At 39.4% G+C, this 12,298-nt stretch overlaps 1 protein-coding gene across 2 annotated transcripts in view; it reads right to left on the bottom strand.

Annotated features, from left to right (window-relative positions):
* LOC118843419 (ubiquinol-cytochrome-c reductase complex assembly factor 1) overlaps positions 1 to 12,298 on the bottom strand; it is a 117,339-nt gene that overhangs the window by 62,002 nt on the left and 43,039 nt on the right. For both annotated transcript variants that reach the window (XM_036751059.1, XM_036751060.1), the window contains exons 5-6: positions 11,302 to 11,374; positions 7,647 to 7,704 (exon numbers count right to left, since the gene is read on the bottom strand). In XM_036751059.1, coding sequence (XP_036606954.1) covers positions 7,647 to 7,704; positions 11,302 to 11,374 — 131 coding nt within the window. The remainder of the gene's footprint in view (positions 1 to 7,646; positions 7,705 to 11,301; positions 11,375 to 12,298) is intronic.

Here is a 12,298-nt window from a genome sequence, read left to right on the forward strand (position 1 = left end):
GCAGAAAGCAAGACCAGTCTGGCTAAAGATGGAATATATGGAAGGAAGCAACATAAGCCAACACTAGAAAGGCCCCTTTTCCAGCAGCACCTGGAGTGACAAGCAAAAAAAATCTGAATTCTACTTGTTAGGCAAAGCCACTAAAGATTTTTGAAAGGAGAAGCAAGACTCAAGCAGAAGGAATTTTACTCTGGATATGTGAATAACAAATTAGAAAAGTAGACATGAGAAACCTGTTAAAAGGCTTCAAGCTTAAGTGCAGATAATAGCAACGTAAGAGTTTCTGTTCATTTTGCAAATAGTACATAAGAACAACAGATTTCTATGTCAGAGTCTGCCCGCTAGTCCACATGGCCTCTAGCTGGAAACACCTACGTGTCAAAGTGAAAGGAAGAAGCTGGAAGGCTATCCTTTCTCTTTTTTCTCATCCCTTCTTCCTTTTCTTACTCGCCCTTCACTGATTCCTCCCAAACCTTTTTCCTAAACAAGGGAGCTTTTAAAGTGTTCAGTTCATAGGCTGCCAAAGCTGGAAGGGACCTAAAAAATAATTTACTCCCACCCTTTCATTTCACAGAGGAGGCAAATTGAGGCTTAGGAAGGAGAAGGAACTTATCCATGGTCATACAAAGAAATCAGGGGCAAAGCCCAGACTAGAATTCGAAGCTCTGAGAGCTTTGAGAGCAAGAAGGGTGCCTTATACTTCATTATGTGGATGGACTAAATGATCTCTAATGTACCTTCTAGTTCAGACAGTCCATGATTCTAAGAAATTTGCTTCCGGATGAGAAGGGGGCTGGTCATAGACAGAACTGGATACTCAACTCCAAGAAAATCGAACTAGGTAAATGGACCAAAATTCATTTCTCATATGGTTTTCTAGAGGTTAATCACATCATTCCTGTTGGCCTCTCACCTGAAAAGACACTATATGCTCTGATGCATAAGTGCTGTCAGGGACCAATTCATCAACAGCAATAGTGAGGTAATGGAATTCATTTATTTGAAAATTTGGTAGTTTGTTAATACACCTGCCCCTGAAGTTTAAAAGGCACAGCTTTTCTCAGACCATAAACTTTCTAACTCCATGGACATGAGCCGAAATGTTTTCTGTTTCTCAGGGCAGCATGTTCCCTTGCTTCCATGGATACCATCCCCGCTGATGGTTATCTTAAAGCAATGAAATGGTGGGGTGAAGTCAAATTCAAGAAATTTGAGACTATTATTGAAATGGGGTCTTGTCAAGAAGATGAGACCCTAATTATAATTCAAACTCAATAACCAACAATCAGGATACAGCACAAGGGACTCCATATTACCAATTTGTGTGGGATCCTTCAGCATACAGCACAACATTATGTTGCAGACTGATTCCTTTCTCCCACCTAACCCTCACTCATTTGATTTTATATAGGCCTTTATGTCCATGATTATGCACTTACAATATTCTATTTAAATTGTGCGGATAGTGAATCAGAGTGTCCTGATTAACATGAAAAAGTTATAGAAAGTGAACCACCTCCCTCTATAGAGTTTGGACATTTCTTCAGTCTTCTCTCAGAAGTGACAATGTAATTGGGAGATGCTTTATTTACTCAGGCTATTGTAGATCTAGAGCAACCTCTCTTTGAACTGGACTTATCAAAAGGGGTGAATCTTCCAGGATGCAATCTAAAGAAGATATAAAGAAAACTAAACACAGAGATGAGAATTATGAATTTAGAGCTGGAAGGGAATTCAGACATTATCTGGTCCAAACCTCTCAAAGACCAGAGACTTGAGGGTTAATCCTGGGGGTGGAAGACCTAAATATGAGCACAATCATTCAGAACTCCAACTCTAGAGATGGCAGCAATGGAAAGAAAACAGCTGAGCCTCTCAGCCCCACAGATGGCAGTACCTAAAGATGAATGGCAGAGCAGCAACAGCTCTAGATCAAGCTGAGGAGAAGTGGCAGCATAACACCTCCACTCCACACCACTGAAGATTGCTCTCAAGGGGAGGAGAAATATTTAACAGAGACAGAAACCTCACAGTGGGCATAATCTTGCATGGATCTGGTACTTGGAGAAACCACTCATCCTGCCTAAGGCAAAGAGGATTCAGAGCTTGTAAGGGCAACTGAGCCCCAGAAGAGAGGGAGGGCATGGACCTAGACAAGAAATTTCATAGCAAATGGGAAAAAAGTGATCATGGGGAGGGCAAAGGTTAGCAAAGAATGCACAATCAGGGACATGGGAAAATTCCTACCATGAAGCAAATACTTCTGTCCTCCCTATCACCTGCAGACTTGGTATTTCTAAGAATAGAAGCCAGGGGGCAAGATCTACAAAGCAATAACAGAAAAATTGGTTAGAAGATGGGACTCAAAATAAATTCCTTAGAAACTTTAATTCCATGAGGAATGCAGAGACTAAAGAAGGAATAAATTAGTATAAAGGCCATAAAAGCAAAGAGAAATAATGAAGAGAATGGGGGAGGGGGTAGTTCTTTTTAGCAAATGGAGCAGAAAATAAAATTTTAAAACTAATAATAAAACAAGGTATAGGGGAGAAGGAAGGGAGATTTTACTTGACTACTAACTGAAAGAAAAAAAAAGAATATTTAGATAACTAGATAAAAATAAAAAGGAACTAAAGTAAAGTCCAAATCTAGGAAAAGGGGTAACAAACATGAAGGGGGAAGGTTCTGAAGGTGTGGTGAAGAAAATCAGTAAGAACAGGGTTGTTTTAAAGTAGATTAAGATAAAATAATTGAAAAGATAATGTACTGTTTTTACAGAGGAAGAAGGGGGGGAAATCCTAATTTAGAAGAACCAGTATTAGAGACAAGTGGAGAGAAATATAAATCTAGTTCTGGTAACCTTAAATATGAATGGATTAAGCAATCCAATATTACAAAAAGAAAGTGACAGATTAGATAAGAAAACAAAACTCCACAATGTGATGATTACAAGAAACACACCTGAAAAACAAAGACATCAACCGAATAAAAATGAGGCATTGGAACAAATTTACTATGCATCATGCGAATCCACCTCTTTGAAGAGGTGGGAGAGTATGAATACGAACATTATGAGTGGTATTAGAATCAGTCATGGGGTGGTTAGTTCTGTTGAACTGTTCTTTTTCATTTTTTTATTCTTTATTATAAGGTATGGCTCTCTGGTTAAGGGAGGAAAAAAGAAAATATTTAGAAATAAAGGTAATATAAAATGTTGTTTGGTCATTTTTTCAGTCACATCTGATTCTTTGTGACCATATTTGGAGTCTTCTTGGCAAAGATGCTGGAGTGGTCGATTACTTCCTTCAACTCATTTTACAGATGAGGAAACTGAAGCAAACAGGGTGAAGTAACTTGCCCAGGGTCATAGCTAGATTTGAACTCAGGAAGATGAGTCTTCCTGACTTCAGGCCTGACACTCTACGTACTGGGCCACCTTGCTGCACACCGCCCCCTCCCTGCCCCCAAAAAAGGTACCAAACAAGAATAACATTTCTTTTAAAAAAAAAAAATATATATATATATATATGCTAACAATCATAAAGGTGACCATCCAAGTCAGCATAAACCTATTAACCATACAAGAGAAACTGGGCTCAGAAATTCTCATGCTCCTTAAACAAATAAAAAACACATAAAACTCATGCCCAAGTGAAGGAAGATTAACAATCAGTATCACCTCCTGCTGTCTAGACTTTTTAATCAACACTGCTGAGCTCAATTCTATTCTAACATGTTGAAATAAGTTAGGTTGTATCAGAATCCAAAAAGCTTATATTTTTCTTTGTCATAACTCCTAAAAACCTGCACATAAACTCAACACTGGTAAGCCAAAATACCTTTTTCTATTCATTTATATTAATATTTCAGAGATTGGCTTCCATAGGGAAAAAATGTTCCTGAAAAATTACAATAAAAACTATACTTAAGAACTCAATAAACCGGGGCAGCAGTGAGTACAGCACCAGCCCTGGAGTCAGGAGGACCTGAGTTCAAATCCAGCCTCAGACACTTGACACACTTACTAGCTGTGTGACCTTGGGCAAGTCATTTAACCCCAATTGCCCTGCCAAAAAACAAACAACGACAACAAAAAAAGAATTCAATAAACCCTTTCCCGATCACATATTAAAAGGAATTCTCAACAACAACAATAATCATATTCATTCATCAAGCATTTATTGAGCATTTATCTTAATACCAAGAGGCTAAATTTCTACTGCTTCTTAAAGTTAGGGTGTTGAATCCAACCAGTGAGAAGGAAAGGAAAATGAGACAGAAAATGCTAAAAGCACTGTACTTTAGTGCAAGAAAAAATCTAGGTTATCTAAACTAAGCCATTCATGTTACAAGGATGGAAACTGAAGCACATGTTATTAGTGACCTACTAACAATTAAATTAGAAAACAAAAAAGTAACAACTCAAAATATACCTACACTACAAAGTATAAACACAAAGGCCTTTAAAATATAAGAACTAAGGAGTCTGAAATGCCCTGAACTCTTCGTTTAAAAAAAAAAGTCACTGACTTTAGCTAAGGCTCTCCTTACTAGTAAAACTGAAAAGGAAATATTTCAACTCATTACTGTGTATTGCATGTTCCCAAGCAGACTGTAAATTCCTTGACATGCTCAGTCTCTATATCCCTTGCACCTAGCATGCACAGCGTCTTGGACACAGTGGTACTTGGGTGTCTGTTGCTTTGAATATAACAGTGTTTCCAAAACTGACTTGACCAGAGAAGACTTCTGGACTTGAAATATATTAATGGAATCTACAAATAATATTATGGAGGTCTAGTAATATGAATACTCCTGGAGTAATGGTGAAAAACAAGAGTCATGAAAATTTTGAAGCAAAAATAAAGCAAATAGGGTCTATTTTCAGACATAAAAAATGCTACAGTTAGCATTTTCACTGATATATAATTTCATAATATCTTAGGGGGCAAATTAATGCAAACATTAAAAAAAATCTCCTGAAATCCCTTCTTATTCGCATCTCATGACAGAGATGGTTACATGGACAGTTTGAGAAATGCTGCTCTGAGAATCACGTTCAAGTTCTAGTTGTAACGGCCCCCAAAAGCTCTGTGAAACAGAGAGGAAGGAGGAGGAAAAGGGAAAAGCACACATGGAAGGGGAGCTAAAATAATAATGACTAAGAGAGAAGAAAGGCAATAACCCTTTTAACTAGCTGTTGTAACAACGACGTCCACTCCATCTCCACAACGTCCAGGTCCACGTGACAAGAGAAGCCATCCAGAAGCCCCTTATTGCTGGTGGGTGGAAGTGAGTAGGGGGCAGACTAAAACCACTTTTCCCTCTGTAGAGTTAGAAAAGGCAGAAGGTTTTTCTAGCCATAAATTCCCTCCTTTTTGCCTGAGTTCTTCTGCCTAAATCTGGAAGGAAAGTATTCTTGTTATTCCTAAAGCTGACCTCCTGCCATGTGTTGGCAGCTAGCAGCATCCTGCCCTTCTCTACTTGGCCCCTCTGACAATGCCAGTTGTGTTTTGGCCTTCGTTTTCCCCGCAGTAGTTTCTAAGCTGCTTAGCCCAGACTGGATTTGGAATTCAGTGTAAAGATCGTGGGCACTCGGGTGGATTTGTCACTCTGGTTGCTGGGAAGGAATCCTTACCCTGCCATCGGCTGGACTGGCTGCTCTCCTTGGAGGCCAAACAAATCAAGCCTGCATGGCTGCGCTCAAGTGCCGGCAGTGTGAGAAATGAATGAGGTTATTTATTTGTTGGCTGGCAAGCTGTCATTTTCCCGGGGCTGTGTACATGGGCTATCTCCGCCTGGTTTCCTCTACCCACTTACTCTCCAAGCCTGCTTCTCATTTGGAGAGTACAGGGTCATAGGACCCACAAATACAGACCTACTGGGCGAGGCCCTTCCTGAAGACATCTCATCTGACCATGAGCCTCCTCCAAACAGTAATAATTTCTGGCCTGGCTTCTACTTGTCTACTACAGGACAAGCTCCTGGAAGAGAGGTACTGGTACCCTGGGCTATGTGGTTAGTTATGCAATTTCTGTAAAGTGTCATATAGGCCACTGGGCATTACAGACAAGAGGCTCATTAACACATCATGTAAAAAAAATAACTATGTAGGTGAGTGGGTTGAGGGGAGGGGAGAAATAGTGGGGGAAGATACAACCAGGGTCAACCACATATATCAAGGCCAGAACAACTAGGATTTCACAAGGAGTGTGAACTCCTTAGTATTTCATCAACCAAGACGAGGCAGTTTTAAAGAGCCCTAAAAAAACATATGAATGTACACTATGACTCCAGCTCTGCCACAGCAGCTTACCCTGGATGGGCTGGCAACTCTGATCAGGCAGAGCCCAGAGCACCCCAAGAGGCAGCTGGTACTCAGAGCTTAGAGCACCACATCCTTGGCTTCAGCTTAAACACTGTATAGAGATACAGTTGTTCTTCCAAAGAAATGGCCAAACTACCTTCTCTACAAAGTGGGGAAGTCCAGTTCTAAAAGGGGAAAATCACTGGCCCTAGAATACACAGCTATCCTATGGTGCCTCCAGAAGTAGAACCCAGGTCCTTCTCCTGAGACCAAAATTCTTTCCACTGCATCATGTTGAGTACTATGACCTATATCAATAAAGTGGTCTCTCTTTTCACTGATTTTGCTTGGCAACCACCACCCCTACCAGACACTTTTCCCTAAGGCTTGGCTCTTCAGTAGTACTGCCACCTGACTAAACACCCAGTCACATTTCTAAGCATTGATGCCTAGGGCCTTACCCTATAGCCTTTAACCTAAAGCTCTCAGCTGCATAATCTTCACCCATCTTACGGGCTCTAGCAGTGAAGAAGGTAAGATTCATTTCAGGAACTATCAAAACCAAGAAACCTTTAACAGAGCAAGAGTCAGTCCTATGAGCCTCTCTCAGACAAGGAGTCTTTTACAAGGCAGCAGTTCCACAAGCTCCTCAGATGCTCCCTTTGGTTAGAGCAGTAAACTTAGTTCTGCAGAATTTGGCTTCCCCAGATCTGGCAGTTTGATAAATACACTCCCCACCCCCACCTTCGGTGTCTCTCCTATATCCTTCTGACCTTTCACAGCAAGTAACATTAGATGAAAAATTGATTTTTTTTGGCTACTGATTTCACAAATGAAGAAAAATATACTGTTTAAGGTGTTAAATATTTTTACATGCAACAAACCTGGCAAAAACCTGGCCTCTGTGCACACTGTAGAGATCCAGGCATAAATGTCAGCACTATAATTTGTTATAGGTTTCTGATGACCAGCAATGAAAATTACCACAAATTCTCACAATTTAAACCACTTTTACGTAAATGAGGACTTTCCTAAAACAGCTGCTGGAGGGAACTTTCCACCGAGGCTCAGCAGGGCTCTCAAAGACCCTGATAATGTGGCTCACTGGGGCACTCGTTCTTTGAGAAAATCCTACAAATATGAGTTTTTCTCCAAGTCTATGATTTGACCTTTAATAAAAAAAATGCTAATAGAAGCCAGTTAAGAAAATGAATGGAACAGTTTTTTCAGCCTGAATAAACGTCATTTTATATGCTCAGTCCTGCTACGGTCTATACCTTGCAAGTCAGCAGGACTGAAAAAACCCCATGTGGTCAACTTATTTCAAAGGCTCACTTACCAGACATGAAGCAGAGTAATAAGAAACCAAGAGTTGAATGTATCGGGCATCTGGCACCCTATAAGACAACAACAAAATAGTTTTTAAATGAAGGCACTTTAAAAGCAAAGTGTGAAATAGCGTATTTATTGTATTTTAATTGCTAGTAGGACGTTGATCAACTCATTAATTCATTGGTTCAACCATCGTTTATTTATTCCATGCTTATGATGTTCAAAACTCCATGCTAGGCATGGGGTAACATACAAAGATGACAGCTTTAAGTAGACAATGTTCTCTAGTGATTTCATATAGCAAAGGACCCCTTGAGACCTTTAAATCAATTTAAAAAGCATGCAAGAAGATTTAGCCTTCTCTTTTTCTCTCTGCCAACAAAACAAAGGCAGAAGTTCTTAACCATTTTGGGATCAGGGATCATTTTGGCAGTCTGGTGAAGCCTATGGACCCTTTCTCAAAATGTTTTTAACTAACTGAAGGAAAGGGTAAATACTGATTGAGAGGTGAGTGAAAAAAAGAAGTAATTTTTCTCCCATCCAACTTCATGGAACACGGCTTTATGGTGACAAGAAGTGCTACAGAGATAAATATGATAACAACACATCTACCCAAATGGCAAGGAGAGCATTCTTTCCAGAAGAAAAGGACCAGGGGAAAGAAATAGAGCTAAAGGATGTCAGAGCCTGACCAACAAAGTAACATGGTATTCAACAGTTAGAGCTGCCACCCTTGGCCCTGTGGCAGCCCAGTCAAAAGAATGCTTTTCACCACTCACTGACAAAGCTGGGCAGGGGTTCCAGCTGGTTCCAGAACCCACAAACCAGTTCTATGCCCAGACTTCCAAATCCTTCAGTTTTTTTAGAGGCCAAATCTTAGATCTGCTCGGAACAACCTTTGGCTGAAAGACAATTTTAGGGCTCTCCAGCTGCTCCTGGCAGATAACCTTCCCCTCCTAAGCGAAGGCAGGCAGAGTTTTATCCTTGAACAAGAGGAGGCAGAATAAAGAGGCTGAATGTGGTCAAGGCTATGCTTGGCCACACTGTCCTCTGGATCACTAATTCAATAAAGACAGAGATGGTATCTCCTGTGTCAGGGCAGTTACTTAAACATAATAATGCGTACTAAGTGATAACAGAGGAGGAACAGAAAAAAGCAGGTCTTCTGATGGTGGAGAGGAACTCAAGGGACCTCAAGGCTCACCAAAATGTGCTCACCGACCCAGGAAGCACCTTGGCTATCATGAGTTGCTTTAGGGATGCCTACCTAGGGAAGGGGGGAAAGAAAGATCAATGACAATGGGCGTATGCACAGAATTATAGGGACTTATGGACCTCAAGAGATTATCTGGTGCAACTCTCTTTCTTCAGACAGGTAGAATATAAATTATTATTCCCATTTTACAGATGAAACAAGTGAGGCCTAGAGGGAATGAACGACTTGTCCAGGTAGCAGACCTTGGACTGTCTGCCTCCTAGTAGAAGGAAGACTGCTTCCTTCCCACTTTTTCATATTCCTCATAGTAGCAACAAAGTAAAACCCTTTTCTCTATTGTCTATACACTCCAGAACCTGCTCCAAGAAACAGGCAAAAAAATTAAACAAGTATTCTATTGTCTTGGGCAGCCTGCACAAATCTATATGGAATTAGGTTGATACTGGGCAGCTCACTACCCTACGGAGAAACTGAGGTTTCTGGGAGGTTTCCTTCAATCTAGAAAATGAAATTTGAATAATTTTAAAGGACAATCTGTTCTGCTACTACATCTATCTCAAACCTTCCCAAAAGCAGCCCCCAGGAGCCCTTCCAAACTTCTCAGAGACAGAATCAGCCCTCAGGCTGTAAAGCTTCCTGGGCAGGAAGAGAGTGGAAGAGCAGGAGTGTACTAGAATACTGGCTTGTCAGGGCACAAATGCTCCGGCTTATGGGCATCCTAGCAAGAGTACCAAGTACTGATAGGAAAAAAAACATGCAGTTTCTGTAGCAGATCGGTACATCATGATTCAGTGAATATTTGATAATTAAAATCCATTGCAAATCTTTAGGTGTCCTACTTTGAGTAAGCACTCACCCTAAGTCCCTGGGAAAAGAAAAGAAAAAAAAAATAGGAAAGATAAAAAAGGAAAGGGAAAAGAAGAAAAGGAAGGAAACCATATAAGAGACAAAGCTATAAAGCAAGTAAGACGATTTTTAAAGTTTCTATCAGAACATATATTTAAATAATTGTCAGAATGACTCAAAACATTGCCTCTGACACTGTTTGGTGTGGGTGGTAGCATACTTAATTTTAGGAGGCAGCAAGAGTATTTAACTGGAAGTCAGGAAATCTGAGTTCTAGTGCAACTCTGCTATTCACTTCCTACGTGACCTTGGGAAATCACTTTTCTCCCTCTGATCTTTGTTTTTTACCCCTGACATATCTTGTCCCTTCTGGTTTTAAGATTCTCTAACTGTGCATTTCAAAGTAATCACTTCAAAAGGCCATCTGATTGTCATGCCCACAGGGCTGCCACTTCTCCATTCTTGGCACTCACCAGTTCACAAGTGATGTATGAAAATCAGCCTCATTATTTTGCAACCCCTCTTCTTTAACCCCAAATTTTATTACCCAGATTACTCAACCATATCTCATCCTAAATTCAACTCAGAATGATGTTAGGCTATTTCAAAAAATTAAAATTCACCCTCACGAAACAAATATTTGCTGCCACTGAGGCTGTTCATAAGAATGGGGTCCAAGTTCTAATGGCAATGTCAAAAGAAAGACCTCAGATATATTTTAAGTGAAGAGCAATATCACTACTATAAAGTAGTATTACTGTGTAGGCACACCTCACATATGATAGTTTAAGTTAAGCTCCAGAAAAGCTCAAAAACAATTATATGATGAGGACTACAAATATATGCACTTATGTAACTTTCATTAAAATTGTGCAAACATGTCATAATAGGCCATGAGCTCAAACTGTTCCCCAAATATTCAATACCAGATTCAATCCAGGGGCCCTTACTGAAGAGGAATAGGAACAATTAGCAACCATCTCAACATCATATCAAATGCAATAAATTTTAGGGCTAAGTGTGTAGCGATATAAATATGTTTGCTGATGACAATTTAAGGCATGTCACATCAGTGAACTGGTAGAAATCACTTAAAAGCACATTCAAAAAATATACTACTGCAGAAACAGTACAATTCTTAAAAGCAATGGCTACTTCTCCAAGTATAGAAACAATGCTTTCTCCCTTTGTGAACTGATTCTATATTGAGAAGACACTCAAGAATCAAAGAGGAAAAAAAAGACTTTCCAAAATAAAAATGGGTGAGGAGAAGAAAGGGAGAAAGCCGCAAATAGGAACATATAGATTGCATTAGCTGCATAAATCAACATTTTAGTTTTTAATGTTAAATTGGATGAAGCAGCCTAAAAATATCACATTGGTATTTTGACAAGAGTTAAAACATTAAAAATATACAGTTTTAGTAAACAATTATATTTATTTATTGAAAAAAATTATCCAGAATGTAATCATTCATTGCTTTAGTTAAAGATAACAATGAAAATGTCTGTCATATTTGTATAATGACTGCTGTCATCCTAGTATAATAATGCACTAATATCTCCCAAACCTGTGGAATTGCTACAGAGCAGTCACTTACTTAGAAAGAATTCCTCAAAGTCGGTTTTCTCCACACAGCTAGTGTACATGCGAAGGGCAGCAATCTTAATCTTCTAGACAAAGAGAATAAAAACAAACTCAAGACATGACCAGATTGGTGGGGGTCAAAGAATCTCACAATTCTTGAGCTGAAAAGGATCTTGAGTGATTATCTTGTCAAGTCCCCCACCCAGATGTTTATCTATGTCTTCTTGAGGATCTCGAGGAACAAAGACTATATCCCTCTTGGAAGCCCTCTTTAATAACACTCCGATTAAAGTCAAAAAGTTCTTCCTCATGGCCAACTGAAATTTCTCCTGCTACTTTAATTAAAGCCCATTTTACCTTGTTTGAGGCTCCAAAAACAGAGAATTACTTCTTAGCATCCTCATTGAAAGCCAATAATAGACAAACACACACACACACACACACACACACACACACACACCCATCCCCTTACCCCTCACAGACTAAACAGTCCTAATTCCTTAATTCCTTTAACCTTTCTTCCTAGGGACCATAAGCCATTCCTTTAATTCTTTGCCATTTTTTTCTGGATCTTCTTCAGTTTCTTCACATCCCTTTTAAAGTCTGTTGAATAAAAGCAGCCCTTGTACTCTAAGGTCTGACTAGAGGAAATCACTGAAGTGATCAGACTTTTGTAGAGATAGTCCAGTTTTTAACAATAATAGCTTTTTCTGTAACTAATAATGTTCTTTCTTTCTGAACCAATTACTTCTAGGTTAAGAAACTGAGGATCAAATAAATAGGAAAACATTCTTTCTCATCACTGAATAAACAGGAATAGAAAGTGAAAGAATTTCATTAGAATACTTCTAATGTACTCAAAAGCACTGGATCCTATCTTCAAAGCTGTTGTCAAAGCCAGTCAGTTCAACATATTGCTGGGTGAAAAAATATTTCATCATCTCCAAAAGCATTATCAAAATGTCCATTGAACAATAATTGGCTGGTTAATTAAAGATTCGTGGGGAAAT

Source organism: Trichosurus vulpecula, chromosome 3 (assembly GCF_011100635.1).
Source record: "Trichosurus vulpecula isolate mTriVul1 chromosome 3, mTriVul1.pri, whole genome shotgun sequence".
Classification (NCBI taxonomy): domain Eukaryota; kingdom Metazoa; phylum Chordata; class Mammalia; order Diprotodontia; family Phalangeridae; genus Trichosurus; species Trichosurus vulpecula.